Source organism: Drosophila tropicalis, unplaced genomic scaffold, assembly GCF_018151085.1.
Source record: "Drosophila tropicalis isolate 14030-0801.00 unplaced genomic scaffold, ASM1815108v1 contig_805, whole genome shotgun sequence".
In the NCBI taxonomy this organism is placed as follows: domain Eukaryota; kingdom Metazoa; phylum Arthropoda; class Insecta; order Diptera; family Drosophilidae; genus Drosophila; species Drosophila tropicalis.
This window is the reverse complement of record NW_027173295.1, coordinates 1,027,501-1,053,307: the sequence shown is the minus strand read 5'-3', so window position 1 is coordinate 1,053,307 and position 25,807 is coordinate 1,027,501. Positions and strand designations below refer to the sequence as shown.

Sequence of the window (25,807 nt, the reverse complement as noted above, 5' to 3'; positions counted from 1 at the left end):
GAAAATGGGAACGGAATGGGGCGAAAGAAAACCTACGAAAGTGGTTGCTGCTGCTGTTGTGAGAGGAATTCTGCCTCTACTTGCCTTTGCTCGTGTGAGTGTGTGTGTGTGTGTCTGCATGTGTATTTGTGCAGTGTTGTATAGTGCATAAATTATGATTTCTTTTTTTTTTTTTTTTTTTTTTTTTGTGGTAATTTATCCGAAATTTGTTTCGAGAAATATCGAAAGGCAAAATCATTAAAATCTGAATCTGAAATTAAAACTTCGGTTGGGGTCTCAAAATCGATCTGGGTTGCATCCATCCCTAAACAACACAAGATTTGAGATGCATGCAAGCGAGAGAGAGAGAGAGAAAGAGAGCGAGTGGTGCGTATGAGGAGAGAGACACCCGATGTGGACGCCGATGCCGCCATGCACACGCACACTAGCATTCAAAAACTTGTTTGGTAGCTCACTCACAACACACACTCCCTCTGCTTGCCTGCTCGCTTGCTTGCTCTCTGTCTCTACATTTCTCTCAGTTGGCAGAAAAGAGCAAAAGCCGCTATTCGCTAGAGCTCTCTCCCATGAACTGACAAATCTTCTTTCTCTCGTTACTCGCTGGTTCCCACCAAGCAAAAGCAAAGCTAGGCGAGCAAAATTTCCATTGTGTGTGGCGATGTCGCGTCGTCGTCGTTTGCTTTTGCTGTGCCCGTTGCCAGAGCCAGCCAGCAGCAGCAGTAGTAGCAGCAGCAGCAGAAACAGTCGGTTTAAAATTTTCTGACTCGTCATTTGTGCTGTGCGGTGTTGTGCGAAAAAAGAAGAAATAAAGTGTATATACACATACATACGTATACATTGAGTAATAAAGTATAAATAATTAAAATGTAACAAATACGCAATAACCAAATCTAATTCACTTTCAACAATAAAAAAGAAAAGGGTTCGTTATATTCGATTTTTCCCTCTCCAAATACTTTTCGCGACCGTGTAAAGTGCAAAGCAAAATTAATCGAGTCTCCCTTCTCAACTGTGTGTGCGAGTACATTTGTCTCTCTGTGTGAGTGTGTGTGTGTGTGAACAAACTTTATTACTCATCTGCTGCTTCGCTAGTCTTTTTTTGCCTTTTATTTTTTTTTTTTTGTTTTTAAACAATATTTATTAAAAAAGAAAATTCGAATACAGAAAAATTAAAGAAGATGCTGGAAAGTGAACAAAACACAAATGGCGACAAGCAGCAGCAAGCAGCGCCGTGTTAGTGAGGGGGAGACGGACAACAACCGCCTGGGGTGAACAAATGAACAATTTGACTAAACTGTCGCCGCAAATAAAAGTAAAAAAAAAAAAGAAAGAAAAAAAGGCAAGAAGGAAAAAAACTACCTATTTTATTTTTTGTCTACATCAACGATTAACGAAAAACTCAACGACTTTCATCGTCGTCGTCGTCGTTGTGCGTCGGTGTCGATGTCTCTGTGTGTGAGTGTGTGCGTACATGTATTTGTGCTTGTATGTGACTCGCTTGGTCTCGCTCTTGTTTGCCATCACGTCTGTCTCTGCCTTGAAAAAGGAAAAAAAGTTAATTTCGATGTGTGCGCGACGCTCTCCACAAAAACTCGCTCGTTCGCTCGCTCTCTATCTCTCTGAATCATATGAACGATCCACCCCTGTAATAGTGTATGTGAGTGAGAAAACCAGCAGCAGAGGCTAGCAGCAGCAACAAATAAAAAACAATAAGAAAAATACTCGCTCTCTCTCTCCCCACTAATGTGTGTCTATGCATGTGTGTGTGTATGTGTGTGAGTGCAATTTGCCGTTGTTTTACCTACACACCATCGCTCTCTCCGTCGGCTCTCGGTGGTTGCTGACTCTCAACGATTTCGAAATCTAAATTATTATTGTTTTTTTTTCATTATTTTTTTGTCTTTTTTTTATTGTAGTAACAACAGCAAAATGAAAACTGCTGCAGTGCGTGGTGTATTTTGTTGCCAAAGCAAAAATTTATTTTAATTATAAAATCAAAGAAAGAAAGAAAAACCTAATTCAACTAGCAACAACAAGTAAAAGCAAAACCAACAAGAAAAACAAAAAGAAGAAGAAAAAGAAGAGAAGCATCAGAGCCCCATTTGTGTATCTGTGTGTTTGTTTTCCCCCTGCCCTAGTATTCCCTGTCCCCGTTAAAAACCTCCTACTACAATATTGCTCCTCTTCTTTCTTCTGTCGTCGTCGTCTCTGTGTGTGTGTGCATGTGTGTCTTCTACATGAATCAATAAAATATACAACAACAAAAAGAAAATCAACAACAAATGTGCGAAATATTTGTTAAACAGCAGCAACTACAACAACTACAATTGCATCAAAAACAACAACAACAACAGCTGTAACACCAACATCAACTTTAACTACAACTATAACAACAACAAAAACCACAAAGCAATCGAAATCAATCCAAAAAAAAAAAACTTGAGAAAATGAGGTGCTGCTGTTGTTTAAATAAAACAAGCCAAGAACTATGACGCATCAAAATCATCAGACAAACGGCGCAAGTTTGGAGGATTGCCATACAAACTTCTATGCCTTGGTAAGCAATAATAGCAAATATACATACAAATACATACATATGTATGTATATATTTTGTATATATACATATATACAAAATATATACATACAATACACATAAGAAAATCTTTATAGAAAATTATATGTAGGTCAGTGACAGAATTGCGATCTAACTGCCACCGGTTTTTGTGGGTGGGGTGGGGGTTGAGGTGGATTTTCGTTTGAAAATGGATGATCTATCACCTTAACTTACACTTGTTGGTACATATGTGTGTGTGTGTGTGTGTGTGAGACTACAATTCCTTTACAATGTTATTGATTTTTAATCACAAAATCAATTCATAATGATGTCGTAAAACTTCAACGATGAATCGATCTTCTCGGCACTGGATTGTCCAATTTTTACCGGCGTTTTAAACCAAAACACAACGAGAAACGTTTGACGTAAAATGCATTTTTTACTGATTATTTAGAGATTGGCGGCGTGCGTGTGCCTTGATTTCAACAGGTTGATTCCTACTTATTATCAAACTTTTTTATCTACCAAAACTCAAAGGAACAAAAACATCATATCATAAACTCTAATTTACATTACATATGCTGCCTGTTGATTATAGTGAAGCAAAGGATTACAAAAAAAAACAAATTAAAGGGTTTTTAGTGAAAGTTTAACCATTCTATTTATTTAAATGATTAACTTTTTTGGGGTAAATGAACTGAACTTATGTCGTCTGTCTGTCTGTATGTTGTAGAACGAGAGGGGGCGGCGCGTTTGTCATATATACTCTTTGTTTACCGTTAAAACAGCAACAGGGTATGAAGCAAATAAAAAAAAAAAACAACTGTTGACATGAAGAGACACAATGTCTTGTTTTGTTTAGCTTTGGCGATTCTGGAGAAGGAGAATTCCTTCAATTGTAAAATGATTTCAAACTTGTTGTTATTAGTCGTCTTGTGTTGTATAGTTAGTTCGGCTATTTATAAAGTGAATTGTTATATTTGTTGAGCTATTTTTAAGTAGTGAGTGAATATAATAGTTAGTTTCTTGGCAACACTGGTTCGTTAGTAGTTGCTCGCTTGTTGTCGTCCGTCCGTTCACATAACAGGTTCTTCAACTAGTTTCTTCTTTCTGCCTTTCCACCATAAGGTGGCATATTTCTTTAATGAATCTTGAAGTAGCAGCGACAAGCAAAGGCAAAAAAACCAACCAAACGCGGACTGCCGCACAGTGGAAAAACTGACAATGACGACGACAATGCGTATAAGTCAACGTGCTCCACTCGCGGCCAACCCCCGCGCTCTTCTTCCCCCTACACACTCTCCTATGTATATCCAGTCGTCCCAAATACCCGCTTCGCTCCACTAGTGGAGGCAGAGGCCGATGCCGATGGCGACGCCAACGAATGCGGCATATACGAAATAACGAAACAATAACAAACGCGCGAAACTTTCTTTGAGAGATAGAAGGAGAGCAATAGCCAACGACACCAATGTGAAAGAGAGGGAGAGGCAAGTATGTGTGTGTGTGAGAGAGAGAGAGGGAGCTTGAACTTGAGAGGCACGCGCGCGTGAACAAACACAAGTAAAGCATGTCGGAATGATAACATACACCAATACAGATATACACAACACATTCACAAGGAGGCAGAGATGATGAGAGAGAGAGAAAGAGAGTAAAAGAGAGCACTCTCACAATACACTCGCAATGCAAATGTGGCCCATAGGCAGCACCAAAAAGCAGAAAAATAAGAAAGGAAAACAAAAAAGAAAAAACAAGAAATATATCTCAAGCATAAAAGCCAAAGGCAATGGCAAGTGTTGGAGATTGAGTATGAAAATTGCAAATACACACACGCGAGCGCGCACATATGCAAGATAAAGATAGAGATACAAACGAATGACGACAACGTAGACAGATCAGGAAAAAAAAACACTCTGACTGCATTACAACAAAGTTGAGAAACGACCGACTGCTGGAAATGCTAACCAAGGTGGTGGGCTGGCGGGCGTTATGGCAAGGGACGGAAAGGAGGTGCAAGAAGACGGTAGTAATATGGTTATAATGCGATAGCAAGCGTCGGCTGCGATGACTCTGGCGGCAGCGGCGCTAGCCCAAAATAAAAGCCAATAAATAAAAGAACAAGGCGCAAAGCCCAGCACAGCAAGAAAAAAAAAGCACAACTCTAGCGAGTGTGTGATGGTTGGTTGGGTGGGCAGACAAAAAACGAGAGCGAAAATGAAAACACACAAAAATTGCAAAAACGGAAGAATGTGGAACATATTTGTATCGGGGGGATACGACCGTCCGACCGACGACACTCGACTTGGCATCGTCGACAACGACGACGTTGTTGCTGTTGCTGAGCCATGGTGCGGCGCAATGTGGGAAAAGAGAAGAGGGGCGGGTGGGACCGGTTCGCTGCGGTGGCGGGAGCAGTGAGTGGCAAGTGTGAGGGGGTAGGGGAACTACATCGGCTGCTAGTCGGCATTGGTAGCCGCCGCCATAGCCAGCCATTCGTGTGGTTTGGGGGAATACCTCTTGGTGTCGTTGTTGTTTCTGTCTCTTTGTGTTTGTGTACATGTGTGTGCATGTTTTAGCTCGTTGTGTGTGTGTAAGGTGCAGTTATTTAGCTCTATCTCAGTTAAAACGTACGCGCGCCGCTCTTTTAGGCCAAGATTGTTGCTGCTCATTGATTTGTTGTGTGTTTGCAACACAGAAGCAACTTGTTTCTTATGAACGAACAACAACAACAACAGCTGCATACGTATACGCATACAAATATAAATATATACATACATACATATGTACATATGACCAACACTTACTCTCAACGGAAGCCGCGAAGACGAGAACGACACGACTACGATGACGATGACGACCCTAAGAAGCAGCAAGCCAGTTAGCCAGCTCAGCTAGCCAGGCCAGACTTAATTTAGTAAAGAGATTGAGGAAGAAGCTTTGCTTTGCTGCTTATTTTAGTTATTACAAGTGTAGTAAGGAATGCGGCGTGCGTTTTGCAACACTGTGCATATGTGTAAAGCAGCGAAAGCGCGCGAGTGCAGTTTGATCGAACGATGATGAAAACTTAGAGCCTTATTATCTCAATATCACCTGATTTGGAAACGAAGAAACGGTAAAAATAGAAAAGCCAGATCTCTTTTGTTATCTTAATGACTGTTAAAGCGTAAATATGAATTCTTGGTTATTTATTTTGATATAATAAATGTTTCTAGTGCTTAAACTGCAGGATACTTGTATAAAGTAACGCTATGAATCGCGAAGGCCATTGACTTTGTTCAGATAATTTATACAAAGGAAGAGAGAGGGATAGAGTCATAAGAGGGAAGTGTTTATTTAATTATTGTGACATTAGCGACGGTCGGTCAATAAGTGATGTGATAGCTAATATGCCGATGATCGATTAAGTTAACGGAAGTTCACCCATTAAAGTAAACCGATTTCATCTTAGTACAGCATATGGGGGAGGGGTATGCGGTGAATAATATGTAGGAAATTTATTCAAATTATACTACGTTTACATATGTATGTGCATATCCAGTTGATATTACAAAAGCTTTATAGATTTAACCAGCGATTGCTTTTAAATTCCTCGAGCAATAAAGATATCGCGACACACTGAGAGAGATAGGCTACCAATCAATCCATATCTATATAATTAGAGTGTAGAATGGGTATGGGTATCGGGTTGGGGTCAGATTCCTTATCTCGCCTATGATTTAATCATAATTAATATCGTTTTTACAATTTCTCAATATTTCTATCCAATTACAGACTGATTTGTGTGGAATAAAATGGCGCAAGTTCGTTAATGGGGAACGGCCGAATGCATCTAGCGATCCATTGGCCGATCCAATCCTTCGATCCTATTCACGATGCATGCAAGCGGATATGCTATGCGTGTGGCGGCGTGTGCAATCCACCAAACAGGATAACACCGATCCGAATGCCTTAAATTTTGAGATTACCACATCGACGAAAGTACACCCGCCTTTATCGTTGGCCGCCGCCAAGGAGCTGTGGATATTTTGGTATGGAGAAGAGCCTGATCTTAGTGATCTGGTTGATGCTGAATTACTGAGAATAGCGGGTAAGTGAAAAGCAAATAAACAAACCCACAAAGAAAGAAAAAAAAACCGATTGGTGTGGAGGGGGGGAAACAACCGTAAAAAAGAAACATGTCAAACTCTTTTACTCTCTCCCATTTGTTCTCTCTCACTCTGTTCCACACTCACCCACATACAAACACAGCCACAGCCAACTAGAGATTTACACACACAGATACATCCATACATACATCTGCACATTTTACACGCCGCCGCTTGTGTGCAATGTGATGAATTTAATAAAACTTCAAGGCCGCGCAGCTCATGCAGCGCGCCGCACCAAAAAAAAAATACAAAAAAAAAACACACACATACAAACACATGCGAGCAGATTTGATTGCCGCTGATGCTGCTGCTGTTGATGATGATGATGATGATTATTATTTATTCGCCTTTAACGTCACTCACATTCAGACCGTCAATCGTAGGCGTAAACGTCACCTGTCATTTGCAATGTTTTCTAGCTAGCCCCCAGCGCGCTGCTGCTCTCTCGCTCTCGCCTACTTAACTTTTCTCTTTCTTCTCTTTGCTTGTTCGCTCGCCTAATTATGCAAAAAGGGTGTTTGCTAGTATTGCTCTCTCTCACTCAGTGACTGGCTGGCGTTTGTGTGTGTGTGTGTGTGTCGGCTCTTTTTTTTTTGTTTCTGCGCTCTCTCACTGTGTCTCTCTTTTCTGTCTGTCTGTCTGTCAGTATGTCTGCCGTATGTCTGTGTGATATGTGTGTGGGCGCTTTGGCAATTCTTTTGTAGGGTTGTTCCGCCAATATATGTATGTATGCACACACGTACACACCAATAGCTCCGCTGCCGCTGCCATTCTGGTCGCCGTCGCATCTGACAAGATTGGCCTTCGGGTCTCTCCTCGAGTCTTATCAGTCTTTTTTTTTTTTTTGCGTGTGGCCACTACTACACTATTATCTCTGACCGACAACGACGACAATCATCAGGAACGAAACGAAGAAGAAGAAAACTATTGTAGAATTTGAATTTTGGGGCTAGCAGCTAGTACTACATTACGGCAAATTCCATTAGTAACCGCAGGTTGTAACCTTCGTTCGCTTTCTACCTACGTCATGGCGGCGTTTCATTTTACTTTTTACTGTTAGGTTTGTCGGTGTGTGCGTGTGTGTGAGTGTGTAGGTTGTTGATAAACGTTTTTGTTTCGCGCGCTCGCTCTGACTTGAGTTGAATGCACGTCGTTAAATTGTGGTGAAATTGTTGGTGACCCCGACTATACGACATTGCCTTGTTGTTGTTTTTTTTTTTTCATTATGTTTTTGGTGTTGTTGCTGTTTTTGCCTGATTCTTAATGGCAAGGACATTGACTAATTGCATTGACATTACTTTGTCTCGACGACTCTGTGCCTGCCTCCTCTCATTCGCGCAATATCATTTCATTTTCTTTTTATAGCACCTTTTACTTTATGTGGCTGTCGGTCTGGTCACCAAACAGAAGCGTCGTCGGGCACACATACAAAACAGGCAAAAAAAAAAGTCTGTGTCAGTTGTGTTTTGTATTGTTGTGTGTTTGAGTGCGTGTGAATGAAACTTTGAAATACTTATGTATGTATGTGGGGTTGCTTGCTTATAAGGAAGGGGAGGTAGATGGAGAACTGAAGAGAGGTGTCTATTGCTCCGGTCAGGGAGAAGAAGTAGGCTTGTAGTAAGGCTGAAAAGAAGAACGGGAGAGAAACCAGATGTAAGGCGGCGTTGGTTATTGTTGCTGACTTTGGTTTTTGGTTGAGTTCAACACCACAACATACAGTGGCTGGCACAGTGGTTTCTAGGTTATCAAATTTGAAAGTACATATGTATGTACATAGTGGAAATATTTTGATAAACTCTACGGCTTCCAACAAAACCCTTATACATACTTAGTATGCGAATCATAAGAGTTGATAAGTTAACTACAACATAATGATTTTATTTTAACTTTGATAAGTTCAAAATTTGTCTGGCTTGTAATAGTTACTACACATTTAATAATACAAATATTTAAAGTTCTAGTCAATCACCATCATGTCAAGTCGTAGTTAAACTTTTCACACAGTGAAAGAAGAGGATGTCGTTTGTTTTTACTGAGTCTGTTTAATGTAAATTCAAACGTATGTATGTGTGTATTTACATACATAGTTGTTAGACTGACTTTTCTTCACCAACTTATCCATCCTTCTCCTGCGTGGTGCATTCATCTCTCACACGCAATTAGACACACATATGCATATCGTATATGTGGGCGCCACAAAATCCCACTGTTATTCTGATGGCTAGCTGCTGCTGGGCCTGCCGCCTCCTTCTGATACTCCATCTCCATCTGCTGCTGCTGTGTCGTGTATTCCACATAGCCATTTTACCTTAAACAGCTGTCACTTTGTTTGCCTCTGGCTGTTTGTGTGTGTGTGTGTGTGTGCGTGCTCCACAATTGGAGCTAGTGGAATTACGATGTGCCTTGTATTTATGTATCTCTACTACATGCAAACATTTGTATATGTAAAGCAAGGGCTCTCTAAATTCTCGCTTTCGCTCTCTCTCGGCTCTGTTGATGTTGCTAGCAGCTCTCATTTGTGAGCTTTAAAACTGGTTTGCAAGCAAGCTTAATTACAATGCGCTTTGCTGTTGTTGTTATTGCAAATTTATTTTTTGTTGTGTTTTTTTCTTATTATCTGTTAATTTTTTTTGAATTTGTTTCCTTTTTTTAATTTATTTTCTTTGAGTCGAGTTTGCTAGCGTGTGAGTGAGGTTGAATTAACTTGACTCTTTTTACCTGTTTTGTTGTATGTGCTTTGTGCTTATTAAACAATTTTCGCAGCCGCAGATTATTGACCTTGATTAAACACATTTGTTGCTGCTTTTGGCCATTCTCCTTGGCTTGTTGCATGCAATGCAAAATTTAGTCTCCCTCTCTTTCGCTTGTTCACCACTCACTCATTCAAGATACCTAGCTCTCTTTCTCAGTAAATTACAGCTTTATTAAACTGTTATTACACACACAAACGCGCACGTATAAACAATAGATGGCAAGAGAGAAAGAGAGAGGACATCATTTGTCGCCTGCCTCTTCTTAACACGTCATTTTGCTGTGGTAGCAAATTTTTAACCTAAAATAGCATTTTGTTTTTTATATATGGGCCACAAACAACAACAAGAGAGACCACTGCAGAGAGTGATGAAGAGAGAGAGAGAGAGAGTGTCACTGTTGCCGTGAGCGAGTGCACGCCTAGCGGCACTTTTAGTTCCAAACAACACATCTTCTTTGTAACCGAAAAGCTTCAAGCCAGATACATAGATACACTCTCTCCCACACACACACTTGCACAATATTACTCGTTAGTTTTCATGTCGGCTCTCTGAGTATCTGCAATTTTTTTGTGTTTTTTTTATTGCTCCTCTCTCAGCAACTCTCTTTTGCTTCTCTCTGAGCGAAGAGACAATAGCGTTGTGTCGTCGTCGACGGCGGCAGCAGCAGCAACATGTGCACAAACCACACGTGCTACAAAAAAACACCCACACTTGCACACGCACGCACACACACACGATTATATAAAAGGGAGATACATGTATACATACATCCATACATACATATGTATGTATTTGGAATTTGCATTGAGCAGTCGCCGTTGTCGTCCGATTCGGATTCCTGTGTTTTTGGGGGGCTTGTAGACAAAGTTCCATGTTATTGTTGTTGCTTCTCCAGTTTTGTTGCTGTTGTTATTATTGTTGGCGTCATTGTTGGGGGCAGTAGTCAGTTAGTTTCAGTTACTGGTGCTTGTTGTCGAACTTGTTGTTGGTTTGCCATTTCCTTTTGGCTTGTCGATTCTTCTTTTGTTTGTTTGCTACACAGAAAGAGTGAGAGAGCGAGACGTGAAGAAAGATAGAGAAAAGAATAGCGCTGAGGCTGCAATAAATGTTACCCCTTGCGGGCTTTTAGCGAGCTTTGAACTTTTACCGTTGGTCGACCGACGCTGCTGAGAGTATGTGACCTCAGAGCCAGGCCAAGACAGACCAGGCCAAAGCAGCCGGCAGAGTTACAACATTCCTTTTTTTTTCATCTTTTTGGCCCAGACTCTGCTCTTCTCAAGCGCGCACACATGCAAAGACACGCATTCATGAATACTTATACATAATCGTACGTTGCCCTCGGAGGAGACGCAGGCGACGACAAAAAAAACTACGCGCTGATCTCATTGAAAGAAAAATATACAAAAAGGAAAAACACACACTCACAATGACGCAGGCTTGTAAAAACAGCAGCAGCAGCAGCGGCACCGACAACAACAAAAACAACAACACACGAACATTAAGAATGGTTGTAACATAAATTTCCACAAAGCAGCAGGCAGCAGTAGTAGGCGCTGCAATGTTAGAGCCAGCTACTCGTTACTCGCTCTTACACGCGCTCTCTTCACTTTGCTCTCTCTCCCTCTCTAACTCAATTTGTTTCTCTCGAGATGGCGTTTTGTTTTGTTATTTATAATGTTGTTTACCTTTACGTAATTATCTTTGCAACATTTTTTAAGTCAAAAGCGGCGAACGAGAGGATGTATGCAAGTGTATGAGGGGGAGAGTAGTAGGAGTTGTGGAACAGAGAAGAAGGCAAAGTAAAAGCTGCTCGGCATCTTGTAAAAATCATCAGCGCGTGTAGGTGGCTGTTCCTCTCTTGGTCTCTATGTTTTACTCTCTGGCTCTCCCTCCCTCTCTCTTTCTCTCTATTTTACAGTGCCCCAGAGTGTGTCTGTTTGTGTGTGTTGAGATGCTTGGAATTTTCCAAAAATTTCTTTTCTCTCTCTCTCATCCAATCATAACGACAACTATGTATTTACTCGTTGTGTGTGTGCGGTTGCCTTTTTGTTTTAAGTGGGCATTTTGTTTGTGCTTCCGCTTTGGATTTCCCTTCCCTACTTTGTAGTCTTTTGCTTCCCTCACCCTCACCTTTTTCTTTTCTATCTCTTTCTTGCTTGGTTATTCGTTGAGCCTCTTACAGTCTTTCCTTGCCACTCATGTTTCTGTTGTTTTTTCTTCTTCCAAATGTTGTTGCATTTGCATACGTACATACACGCACATATGTATGTACATACTTGTTCCACATATGGATTGCCCGGATTTTAGTCTTATTAGTAGAAAGTATAATACTCTGCGCTACCACCCAACCGCTCCAACCGCCCATTATTGTTCTTACCGCTCTCTCTCTCTCTCTCTCTCTCTCTCCTCTTACATCCCTCCCTTCCACCAATCACTTCTTTTCTCCGGATAATTGTTTGTGTCATTCAAATGCAAAACAATAACAAAATTAAGTTTCCGACGCATGCGCGAGGCATCGATCGTTTTTCCCCCATCACTAGAGGGGTAACGGGTGGGCTAGTGCTTGGCCGCAAAGGATGGTGGAGACGGGGAATTACATGCGACGGCAGATGAAGAAGAATACGACGATGGTTTTGCGTATTATTATTGTCCGGCCAGAAATAGAGAATCAGCAGTTTTGTTAATGTTTCTTCAGAAATTCAGTTTGTTTTTTTCCACAACGAAAAGAGTCCCCTAAATGGCTAAATAAATTGGACCAAAGTGTTTGCAACAAGTTTTGAGTTAAAATATTTATAAAAAATGTTAAACAGCATAGATTAAATATCAGTTTTGCCCACCATTACCCACAGATCCATCTTTTTTACCGTTCGACTAGTGTTTGTTTAGTTTTTGCATTTTAAAATAGAAGTATACAGATTAAGAGAGGTACTTAGATATGTATTAAAAAAAGTTAAACAAGAAATAAAAACACTCCACAATAGAATTCTGAATACCAATTGTAAGAATGATCGGTCGTCCGTCCGTATATTGCAAAAATCCAGATCCAGATTTACATATCGTTTCGAAATTTGAGTTATTTCTTATTTGTTATTGTTTGCTTAATTCGTTGATGTGTCATATACATACATAAAATAAATATATCTAAAGTCTTCTTTGGTGGGGCTAATGTTAAGAATAAATGTATCCTTAATTACTGCTAGTCAAAATAATAACGATAATTTTTTATTATTTACAGCTAACCAACCACTTTGGAATGGCACTTGGAAGGGGGAGCTTACCTATGAGTGCCGTTCGCTGCTCTTTAAGGCTCTGCACAATCTCATGGAAAGGTAAGATAAGAATTAAAAAAATAAGACATGTACATCGAAGAATCTAATCTCGTCCTTACCTCCTCAGATTCGTGCTCACCAAGGACATTGTGCGTTTTGGTAAATGGTTTGTACAACCTTGCACCTCAAGCGATCGTCTGTTTGGACGTAGGTGAGTCAGTTAAGAAAAGACCGTCCATTATGGGTGGAGGCCAATTAAACTGTGGTGCAAATGATGGAAATTGCTACCATTTGTTTGACATTGAAAACGGCATCCTAGAGAAAATAATAAAAGGAACTCTGTGCGATTGCATCGAAGCTTATGGAATCGCATCGTTCTTCCTGTTACAGATCAATACTTATACAAATCATTTTGTGTTCTATGATTATCTATTAACAAGTGATTTATTAACATATATAAATTTGTTTTTTACAGCTCGCAACATTTGTCCTTCTCGTTTACGTTCTTTGTTCATGGGGATACGGTTTGTGCCTCCATTGATTTACGAGAACATCCCGCTGTACGACCATTGACCAAAGAGCATTTAGCTGATGCAGCAACTGCGTTTGCTGCGGCTAGCAGTGCTCAATCCCCTGGTAGCAATGGCACAACTAGCGGAACAACGGGACAAAATCAAGAACCGAATACCAATTCTGAACCACTAGAGGCCCCTGGTAGTAATGGGGGAGACAGCTAAGGCATCCAAACCAGCTCATGCTAGGAAAGTGATGTTGGCGCCCTTTGGTATAGCTGCTATACTCACCGGCAATAGTTATAAGGCCACTGATCCCATGGCCGAGAAGATACTAGAGGATTGGTCATCGTTTTTCCCGCTCTGCAATAAGGATAATACAGATGTGCCACCCGTAGTGGAAGTGGTATCGGGTAAGGACGCCCACATTTATCCATCTACTTATTCACAAGTGATTACCCACGATTCTAATTCGCATTTAATCATTTCAGGTGGTCATAAGATGTATCATCCAACGAAGTATGTACTAGTCACAGATCTGGATGATATGGAGCAGATGGAGTTTGCCGAACTGGACAAGGCACGCTCGGCATCAGCGGCGGCTGCAGCCGGCGAGACAGCTGCTCTTGCCTCAGCAGCAGCAACAGTTGCTGTATCCTCGTCGTCGTCTGCTGTTGCTGCTTCCTCCCAAGCAATGCCACTGGCTACTAACAACAACAACAACAATGTCTCAGCCACCTCCGCCGCTTCCTCCGCCTCCACTGTCTCTGTCGCCAATGCTGCTGCCATCGCTTCACGAAAAGCGACAGCGCCTCAGGCGATCAGTGCTTTGGAGCGTTTAACGTTTCAACCCTACTACGATCAACGTCCAACTTCGGGTTTCAGCTTCAATACCAACAATACTCATATACCCCCATCGGCTGCTATCGAAATGCCAGAGCGATCCTGGCAGGATTGCATTATGAATACACTGCAAATAGATGCAGCAGCTACAGCGGCAGCAGCAGCGGCAGCGGCGGCGTCATCTGCTTCAATCGGCGGTGGCGGCGATGAGGATGAACAGAATAAACCACCTTTAGCCGATTCCAAGCAATTAGTTCAACAGCAAATCCAGCAGCAACAGCAACAACAGCAACGCCAAAAGCTTTGGAAATTTGTGGATCCCATGCAAAAGGCGCCCTGCATATGCACTAAGTAAGTTTTAGCCATCTGAAAAATATCTAGATACAAATACAAAAGCCATACTTTTCCTATTGGAGAGTAGTAGTATGTAACCATTGGATGAACAAACTAAACTGTGAAAAGTTGAGTCATCTCTTTATGGAATTTCAATTTAATCGATTGACTAAATTGAGTTTAAGCTGTCAAAATGTCAGTAATACTTGTTAATCAATCTATCGAGTCTTGAAAATGAGTGAGATGGCCAAAGCTTATTGCCCAAGAGTTGTCCAAACAATAGCCAAAGGCTGCTGTATATCCTGTTATAGTTAGAAGTATTTGTGAGAGATCAAAATCTTTGATGAATTCAATGACTAGTTGAAATTTGTTTTCCTTTTTGAGGAAACGACGGAGATAGGATGGAAATCTGTTGTGTGGCTCCATTGAAATTCCAAAAAGAGTTCTCGCTCAACTTTTGAATTGTATTGCTTATCTTATGGTTATGATAATTGTGTCAGACTTTGCCTCTTTACCTCTTAATCTTCCAACAAACTACAACAACAACAAAAATTTCAAAGGCGCGACAAACAGTTTCTCCTTTTCTTTGTTTTTTTTTGTTTTGTTTTTACTTTTTGATTCGTGTAGTGCCTACTACTGTTCTATTTATTTAATATATAATATATATATATATATGTTTTTTTTTTTTTAAACATATAATTACTATATAATTATTTGATGTACTTTTGGAGATATATATATATAAACAAAAAAAGTTTCCGCTTTGATGACAGCATGCGCCTAGGCCTACAATTGAATCCTGCTACGTAGTTCTATATATTTTTTCTCTACCTTTTTTGTTGTCGATATGAATATATATAAACATATATATATTTATACATATATGCATGCGACTTGGACACATAGTTGTGTCTATTTTAATTATATATATATATATATACTCAGTCTAGCCAGTCAGCTTTAAATTTATTAGTAAGAAAGAGAGAGAGAGAGGCAGTTGAAATGATGTTTGAAAAAATTATGTTAACACCAAAAAATCCCGCCCCACCCCCAAAAAAACAAAAAAAAAAAAAAACAAATTTCAGCGCTCAATGTGGTGGCAGCAGTAAGCGTCATCATCATCATCAGCAGCAGCAACAGCAGCAACAACAGCCGTTGGGGTCGCCTGCTTTACGTGCAGCTGGTGGTGGCAACATGAAATCCTCTTTCCATCAGCATCATTATCAGCGTCCAGGCACACCTGCACCTGTATCCTCAGCAGCGGTAATAGCAGCAGCGGCGGCGGCAGCTTCAGCAACAGCAGCAGCAGGATCACATCATTCCACCTCTTCCACCAACAACAACAACAACATTTCTTCCTCCTCCTGCTCGTCAATGATGACTGCCCTTAAGCGTCACATTGTGCCGTTTCACAAGCGTTTACCCAATATTCTGACGTCGTCGTCCTCTTCGTCCTCGTCGTCGTTGTCATCGTTGTTCAAACCCAAAACCAACATCAACAACAACAACACAACAGACACCAATATACCAAAACAAAGGTTTGTGTTGCTGTCCAGAGCGTCGTCGTGTGTGGAGCGTGTGTCCTTATTTATATTACAAAAAACAAAAAACAATATTGTGCTGCTTAATATCTCCTTCTTCCTTTCTATTTTTTATTTCCCATTTTCATTTACTACTTACCTCTCCCACAGACACACACACCCACACCCATGCTCTGTTGTGATTTTTGTTTATAATTTTCATTTAAAATTTGTTGGTTGATGATTTTATGCGCGCGCCTATCTCACATGCTCCTCCTAATCTTCTAATTTTTCTTTTTTACTCCTTTTTGTTTGACCAACACACACACACTACATCCATTCTCGAATTAATTTTCCCTCACACATTGCCCATATGGAGTAGAGCAGCAGCAACAGCCACAACAACAGCGTCCACCTACTACTATTACTCTTACTATTTCTACTACTACTACTACTACTACTACCACCACTACAGTCACATCTTTCACACCCACACCCACTCCAACACACACACACACACACACACTATCTACTTAGCTTAGCCTAGCAGCAGCAGCAACGCAAAGCAAAGCAAACGCCGCCTTTTTATATGCAAATTTTTTCTAACTGTACTCAATGCATAATTTTGGTTTATGATTTCCCCCCCTTTTTTTTTTTTTTTGGTTTTTGTTGATTTGGTTTGGTAAAATATTTCAATCAGATATCATCTATAAACGAAAGGTGCAAGGGTAGCTGGAATGAGGAATGAGGAGTGGTTGGTGGGGATCAGATCATAACACAGATCTTTAAGTGAATAAAAATAAAATAAATATTGAGAGTTCATTTAGATACATACTTAGTTATCCATGATAAAATCGTGCATCGTGCTCTTGTGTCTCTGATGATTGGGATAAATTGTTTATTTACATAAAATTGGTATAATATTATGTGAATAGAAGGAAAGTCGTCCTTTCCTCTTGATTATATTGAGATCGGTTTTTGGTTATACACGTTCACACCCACTCAAACACACACACACTTCTCCATATTAATCATTCCTAAAGGATTCATTTCAAATAGACTACTGGCATTTAGAGTGAAGAAAGGAAGTTCACATAGTTCCACACCTATCTATCTTCCACCACGCCTTTATGTCCACCACCGTCGCCTTCAGTAGCCCTGGTCGTGGCCATGGCCGTGTGGTCATTGTCGTTCATCCATCTGCTTGAGCATTTTGTCATTTGGCGAGGGAATTAATAATATGGTTTTGGTGCATGCTCGCTCGATCGATCCCTCTCGACTCTTAACTCTTGAGAATGAATACTTCCCCCACTCCGCCGCTCCACGTTTAGCCGCCGTGTGGTGTAACCTCCTCCCTTCATCATCTCTTTTTTGGCTGAATTTTTGGTTATGATTTGTTTTGATTTTCCTTTTTGTTTTTTGAGTATGGATATATTGTAAATAACGGTTGCATATACTATATACATACATATATATATATATATATATAAAGCTATATAATAGTTTTTAGATTCATGTATACATACATATACATATATATATTTTTTTTATGCTCGACAATTGTGTTTCACCTACAAAAAGGTTTATTTTTCTTTAATTTTTCACTTATGGTTTTTATTGGATGTGGTTTATTTATTTCTTTTCTTTTTTTTTTTTCGTTTCGCTTACCATTTGTTCTTTACTTTTGGGGGGAAAGTGCCCCTAATATATATACAAAAAACATTAATAATCAACAATTTTCTTTTACGTTAAATACTCAAAAATATATTATTAATGATTAATTCTAAATTTTATAACCAAGTGCATATATAAATATACTACTTAGCCAGCTACATTATTCGTAGTTTTTGAACATTTTGTTGTACATAACTAAAACATTTTTAGTTTTTAATTGAACGAGAGTTTCTTTTTTTTCTCGTATTTTCAATGTGCGACTTTCTCTAATCAATTGCAACATGTTTAATTCTTTCTGCCACAGACATCTGGCTGGTGGCGGTGCTAATGCTGGAAGCGGCAGCGGTATCGGTGGCACCACACCACATGGAACACCTCATGGCGGCGCCTCGCAATACTTGCGCAATTCTCTGGGAGGCGACTCATCTATGCCAGCAGTGGCCTCAGTTGGATCACCCGCCACGCCGGCACCCTCACCGCATCCGACTTCGGCACATTCGCAGCCCACATCTGTGCCACCTGCAGAGCAAGTGAGTGCAAGTGAAGGACCACTACCATTAAATATATATTTCTCTTTCGATATTAAATTTGATTATTAATATGTCTTTAATTTTTCTGTGTGTGTGTGTGTTTTTATAGCTACTCAATATGAGTCCACATGCACCAACATCAGTTCCGAATCTACAGCAACCTCCCACGCCCATTGATCATTTACTGGACAAGAATACACCAGCTCCAACGCCCACAGATCAACACGATAATAAGAGCATTACAGCCTCCCCATATGTCCATCAAACGCCCAGTGTTGAACCGCCTTCCTACACAGAGCATACAGCGAGTGGAGGAGGCGGAGGTGGTGCTGGTGGTGGTGGTACAGCATCCCAGCCCAGTCTCAGCGGACCTGGAAGTGTGCAACCCAATACGCCCACGGCTTCAGCAAATACACCAGGCGGCGGCGTCGGAGGAGGAGGAACAACAGCATCCTCAGGTGGAGCAGCTTCAACAATAGCAACAACAGCAGTTTCTAATATTCTTCCATCTGTGGCATCTGGTTCGTCATCAGCATCATCAGCAGCGGCAGTAGCCACAGCGGCGACAACAGCAGCACAATGTGGTACAATTACAGTGAAAAAGTTGGAAATGCAACAACAGGCATCAACGGCGACGTCAACAGCATCTGTTGGAGGAATGTCTGGTACATCGCTGGCTTCTGTTATCAAACAGGAACCGGGCTTGAGTGGTGGCAGCAGACCAGCGGGAACAGTCGGAACAGCTGGAGCGTCTTCGACAAATGTTGCCGCATCCACAACAGAAGCAATTAACAATTTGCTAAGTCTTTATAAGCCGCCACAATTGACGCTAAAGGATCCTGACAGTTATTACGATGAGGAATGGCTTAAGGAAGTGATCTATGACTTTCGATTTCAAGAAAACTGGTGAGTATAGAATGCACTTTCACAATTTATGAGCCAATGGAATGTTAATATATCTCTCTCTTTTTCTCTTATATAGGGACTTTCTGGCTGTGAAAAGGCCAAAGTTGGAGGATCCTTCAAAACAACGGAGGCCGCGTTATTCGAAAAACTTATACGAGGGTCACACGCATTTCAAGCCATTGATGCCATCACCCGGTTCAGTCTATGGCTCCCAGTTGCTCTCCTTAGATCTTCAAGCGGCAGTTGGCGGAGGCAGTGGAATATCCGGTGGCAGTGGCACTTCAAACGATGGTTTAGTTGGCATTGTTAATAGCAGCGGTGCAAGTGGAGGTGGTGTCGGCGGTGGTGCTAGTGGAACTGCCGGCAGTGGGACAGGCAATGGCGGCATCGGTGGTTGTGGCATCGGCAGTGGCGGCGGCAACAATTCTGCCAATGGAGGCAGCGGAGCTGGTGGTGATGAACCCGACAATGGCAATAACAACTATTTCCAGGGATTGGATATCAAAACGGAGCCGGGTTTGCTTTCACCATCGTGTAGGGAAACCAAATCATCAAATACGGGTGGCAGCAGCAGTGGCGGTGGCAATAATCTCTTCACCGCCGAAGGACTTAATCCCTCATTGAATGATCTGGAACAGTTGTTCGAAACGAGCTCCAATGACGAATGTAGCAGTGTCCAGATACACACACCGCCCGATTCCAATAATCCTTCGAATGGAGGATGCAGCACTGTGACCAATACCATTGATGAGCTCAAACGAAGCACTGCGGTAACTAGTGCCGTTGTGATTGCTGCTGCAGCAGCCGCAGGATTGGCGAATTCTGGAGCGGGTAGCATACAGGCTGAGGATCTAACAAAAATGTTTCCCACGCCGCCATCCCATGAGCAACAGCATCCCAATTCGAGCCCCTGCCAGACAGATGTTGTAATGACGGATCTCAGTGTGGACACCACCAGTATTATGGCCACTCCAGCAGTGGCGGCAACTGCAGCCACCGCCACAGCCCTAGTGCCCCTTGGCATCTCATCCAGTGTTGTTGGTGGTGTTGCCGTCGGTGGTGGCGGTGGCGGCGGGGTTGGCGTTGGCGGTGTAGTCCTCAAAGTGGTCAAACAGGAATACAACGTGGAATTGGGTAGCCCCGTGGAAGAGCCCATTGATGATTGGACCTATGTGTATCGTCCGCCACAGCAAGAGAAGTTTGTGGGCTCGTCCCGCTATGCCCCACTCACCAATTTGCCTAGCCAAACGCTGCCAGCTTTGAATATTCCACCCAATTGCTTCTACAAGCCTACCTGGAGCACACATAAATCTCGAGCCGCTTCGTTGGCCAAGGCAGCCGCTGCTCAACAGCAGCAGCAACAGCATCAGAAGCATCAGGCTCTCCAGCAGCGTATACAATTGCATCAACAGCAGCTTCAAATGCATCAGCATCAGCATCAACAGCAGCAGCAACAACATCTGCAGCAGCAACAACACCAGCAGCAACAACAACAGTCGGCAGGAGCTGGGTCGTCCCACCCTCATCAGAAACATCAGCAATTACAAGAGCTTCTTTTGTCAAATGCACCAAGAACACCTTCGACAGCTATGCCATCACCATCGACATCAACAGTACCCCAACCACTGAGCAGCGCTGGCAGTCAGTTGCTGTTAAATCAACTGAATTGCCCCCAAGCACCGCCAGGCAGCTCGATGCAGCAGCTAATGCGTGCCGGAATGTCACCCATTTCACCTGGACCTGGTGGGGTTGGTACCGTGCCCTTTCCGCGCAGCAGTCCCATGCATAGGCAGACACCCACACATCCACCACCACCATATCCATACGATTTGGCTGTGGTCAGTCCGGCCACATCGACATCTTCGTATTTGAATAAACAATTCAACTCACAGGAGCCACATCCGCATCCACATACGCCGCAGGGCAGCATGCATCATATGCAAGGCGGCGCCGGTGGCGGCATGGGAATCCATGGAGCTGGCAATGGACCAAATGGTGCTGGACCAACCGTTGGCGGTGGAGCAAGTGGCAACTCCCACCTAAGCATGATGCATTACACAGGCGATGCGGGCATTGCCAGTGGCAGCTCATCAGCAGTGAGTATCCCATCTAGTAGTCTACTGCAGGAGCTACCCGAGGTGAATTCGGTTCTGGTCAACATTCTGCTCTATGATACGGCTTTGAATGTATTTCGGGATCATAACTTCGATAGCAGCAGCGTTTGTGTGTGTAATGCTGATACCCAAAAGATTGGCAACATACGCGGAGCCGATTCGGGTGTTTATGTACCATTGCCTGGTGGCAGTTTCAATCCATTTCCGACGCATTCCTCTACCAGCCATACGGCTAATTCAGCTGCAGCTGCGTCATCTGCCCAAAGATTACTCAACGGACCGAGCTCCTCGTCATCGTCATCGTTCGCTGGTGGTCTAAGGATGATCAGTGCCTTTGGTGGTTCGCCTGCCTCTTCCTCAATGCCCGGAGCTGGCTCTGGGCATGGGCATGGGCCAAATGGAGGCTCCAGCTCGTCATCGTGCACTCCACCCAGCAGTAATCCGCATATAACTGGCTATGTAGACGATGATCCCGTTGATTGCACCTGTGGCTTTAGTGCTGTGGTCAATCGTCGACTATCGCATCGCGCCGGTCTCTTTTATGAGGACGAGCTGGAAATAACGGGCATAGCTGACGATCCGGGCAAGAACAAACAACCTACATTGCTAAATCTCATCCAGAGTTTGAGCCGCCGCCAACAGGGCAAACTCATGCCGGGCGAGACGAATTCTTCGACAGCCTTGGAGAAGTCAACGGGCGTGGCTACTACTGGTCAAGTTGAGCAACTGGCCCATGCCATATTCGATCTGCTGCTGGATCAGTGCTCGATTATCCAGACGTCCAGCAGTTCTGTACATCGTGCCGTACAATCGCATCGACGACGCATGTCTAGGCAACGACGTCTGTTTGGAAATAGTGGAGCACCGGCTGCTTCAATGGCTTCCATAGCCAATGTATTGGAATTCATTGATGCCCACGATGTGATCAGCTTGGCCCTGGAGCAGGCACGTCTCGCCTTTGAGAGTCAGCGGATGGACAATATAATGGACTTCCATGGTGGTAGCAATCAGCATAGTAGTAGTCAGCAATTGACTGCATTCCAGGCTGCTCCGCTGGCGTTGCGTCAAAAATTAGCCATCCTGGGCAGTGGCCGACTCACAGTGCACAAGTGGCCCTATCTGCCAGTTGGATTCACGCGGAGCAATAAGGAAATCGTACGCACGATGAACTCCATTCAGCCGATGCTGCAAAATGCCTTTCACTGCAAATCTCGAGGTGGTGCGGCCGGCTCCAAGGATGCCAGCTCGTATAATACTGTAAGTGGACCACTCACCTGGCGACAATTTCATCGTTTGGCTGGCCGGGCATCCGGACAATGCGAGCCTCAGCCCATACCATCGGTTGTGGTGGGCTATGAGAAGGACTGGATTTCGGTGGCACCCCATTCCATACACTATTGGGACAAATTCCTGCTGGAGCCATATTCCTATGCCCGGGATGTTGTCTACCTGGTGGTCTGTCCGGATAATGAGCATGTGGCATCATGTACCCGCTCTTATTTCCGTGAGCTTAGCAGTACGTACGAGATGTGCAAACTGGGTAGGCACACGCCTATTCGTGGCTGGGATGGCATCCTTCAGGTCAGCTCCAGTCGAAGCGGCTTACCCAACGATAGGGAGGGTCCCACACCGCTGGATGATTGGCTGCGGACCTTGGAGCATGCACCATTAGCAGAACAGATACGCCGCTATGCGGTGGCCTTTCATCATCAATTGGCACCTTATTTGAGTCGCGTAGCCACTGACAAGACACTGCTGAATCCACCAGAAGGTAACAGCAGCAGCAGCAATATGGGCGGCGGCGGCTCATCCAAGACAGGAGGATCTGGCCAACATTTGGGTAACTCTTCTGGTACGGAACTGCCAACTGATGCCGCTATCAAACTTGAGCCGGGGACGGAACAACAGACACCTGTGTCATCGTCATCTGGTCAGCAACAACAGGACAACAGTCAGGATACCAAACCCGATATTAAGGGAGCTGGTGGAGCCAATGGAAGTGGAGGCGATTCAAAGCCAGCTTTAATTCTCGGCGATCCACTGGGTGTGGGCGAGACACTGGAGGACATTAATCCATCGGCAATTGTCCTCTATGTGGTAAATCCTTTCACCTTTGCCTCAGATAGCTGTGAATTGGAACGTCTGGCCCTAATTGCCTTATTACGCTGCTATGCGGAGCTACTAAAAGTTATTCCAGATTCGGTGCGTGCGCAGATGAACATTCAGATTATATCACTGGAGGCCGTTATGGAGCTGGGCCCGTGCGGCAACCGGAAACGTTTCTCCGATGAGATCAAGTGTCTGGCACTGAACATCTTCTCCCAATGTCGACGTCATCTCGTTCATGCGCAGTCGGTGAAGAGTCTAACCGGTTTTGGAACTGCTGCCAATATGGAGGCATTCCTGAAAACCAAGGATGAACCGAATCGCAAGGCCTACAAAATGTACACAGCTCCCTTTGTCTTGGCCCCCATGCACGAGAGGAACGACAAGACGGATTTCTCAAGGGCAGCTGGCAGTATGCATGGCCAGAACGAGCATCGTTATTCCGTGATGTATTGCAACTATTGCCTGAGCGAGGATCAAGCATGGCTCCTGGCAACGGCCACAGATGAACGCGGTGAGCTGCTTGAGAAGGTTTGCATCAATATCGATGTGCCCAATCGTCTGAGGCGACGCAAAGCACCGGCGCGCTATGTGGCCCTCAAGAAGTTAATGGACTTCATAATGGGTCTCATTTCGCAAACTCCGCAAATGTGGCGTCTGGTCATTGGACGCATCGGTCGCATTGGTCATAGCGAGCTAAAGTCCTGGAGCTATTTGCTTAGCAAGCAACAATTGCAGAAAGCCTCTAAGCAATTTAAGGACATGTGCAAACAATGCACCTTGATGTATCCGCCCACAATCTTGAGTGCCTGCTTGGTAACTCTTGAGCCTGATGCTAAATTGCGTGTCATGCCGGATCAATTTACGCCCGATGAACGATTCTCTCAGATATCAATGCAAAATCCGCTATCCACTCCACAGGATGTGACCTGTACACATATACTGGTCTTTCCCACCAGTGCTGTGTGTGCGGTAAGTTAATTGAAATGAATCTAAATTCCACAATTGAATCAATCTCATATATACCTATACATTTCTCTTTCCCGTAGTCCTTTACTCGTCAGTTCCAGAATGAACCCCCCGTGGACGATGATTTTCTCACATTTGAAGAGGAGGGTAATGAAGAGTTTAGCGATGCCGATATTGGCGACATCTTCTGGGACAGTAAGTACAAAATCTAGTTGTTGTTGTGTCTAGTTCTCATTTAATCTCATCACTTAAATTTAACCCAGCAGCTCATATGGATCGTGTGTCACCGACTGGCAGTCCAGGCCGCATGGAGGATAATCGCAGCTGGCCAAGTGCCGGTGGCAATAATTTTAAATGTAGTCCACCCCAGGAAGTTGAGGAGGTAAGCGCTGGCCGCCACAAGCATAGACGTTTCTATATCTATATTGTATTTGCTTTTAGGTTGGATCTTTGAATCAGCAGCCCATTTCGGTTGGTTATATGGTATCGACAGCACCAACGGGTCGTATGCCAGCCTGGTTCTGGTCAGCCTGCCCGCATCTGGAGGATGTGTGCCCTGTATTCTTGAAGACAGCTCTACATTTGCATGTGCCCAGTATACAGATTGCCGATGACATGTTCAATCAGACCAATGCCCACCAGTCGGCCAATGATCATCCGCTTGATTCCAGTCTGACGGCGGATGTTTTACGCTTTGTACTGGAAGGATATAATGCTCTTTCCTGGCTGGCATTGGATTCCAATACGCATGATCGTCTCTCATGTCTGCCCATAAATGTTCAGACGCTAATGGATCTGTATTATCTAACGGCTGCCATAGCCTAAATGTCATCTATCTATCAGCGCAGCTGTAGCAAAAACATCCTCATCATCGTCCTTCTCCAGTTGCATCTGCAGCTAAAGTTAACAATTGCAAAAAAGAACAACAACAACACTACAGTACAATGCGAAAAAGAGACAAGAAACAACAAACCAAAACCAACGCACAGATTATTTTAGCCACAAGATAAATGTTTGAGGAGAAACCTGAAAGCGAGCGACAAACCTACATCAGAGAGTGCGAGAGAGATAACGAAACACACGAAATGACATCCGAAAGATGCCAATTGATTATATATACTGATAAGTCTTGAACAGAAAACACAGCATTACTATTTATTAACAAAACAAAATGAAACATTGAGGATTGTAAATTGTAAAACTCTCTCACGCCCACGTCCAAATATGTCCTAATTTCCCTCCCTCCCCTATACCTACAACCCCTTCCTACCCCCACCACACAAACACACACACACAAACAAACAAACAAACACATGCAAACGTGTTGTCAAGTGCAAGAATTGTGTATTTTATGCAACAAAAAATATTTTTTTTTTTTTTTTTTTTTTTTTGTTTTAGCGTTTAATATTTATAATCATATACACACAATACAAAAAAGAAAACATAAGAAACCAGAAACAAGGCAAAAAAGAGAAAACCAACATACACACACACACAGATATAGGCATATATATTATACATATAAATATATCTCTATATATAGAACATACGCAAAAAGGAAGAGAGAGAGAG

The 25,807-nt window shown here is 42.9% G+C and overlaps 1 protein-coding gene across 1 annotated transcript in view; it reads left to right on the top strand.

Annotated features, from left to right (window-relative positions):
• Positions 1-782: 782 nt before the first annotated feature.
• Positions 783-25,807, top strand: part of skd (mediator complex subunit skuld) — a 26,492-nt gene continuing 1,467 nt past the window's right edge. The window contains 14 exon segments of the mRNA XM_068293773.1: positions 783-922; positions 1,917-2,557; positions 6,330-6,645; positions 12,695-12,788; positions 12,856-12,939; positions 13,204-13,458; positions 13,460-13,653; positions 13,732-14,434; positions 17,915-18,140; positions 18,250-19,046; positions 19,123-24,238; positions 24,316-24,430; positions 24,502-24,617; positions 24,677-25,807. The exon segment at positions 24,677-25,807 is cut by the window's right edge and continues 1,467 nt beyond it. Of these exon segments, the coding sequence (XP_068149874.1) occupies positions 2,489-2,557; positions 6,330-6,645; positions 12,695-12,788; positions 12,856-12,939; positions 13,204-13,458; positions 13,460-13,653; positions 13,732-14,434; positions 17,915-18,140; positions 18,250-19,046; positions 19,123-24,238; positions 24,316-24,430; positions 24,502-24,617; positions 24,677-25,060 (8,469 nt within the window). The 5' untranslated portion in view covers positions 783-922; positions 1,917-2,488 and the 3' untranslated portion in view covers positions 25,061-25,807.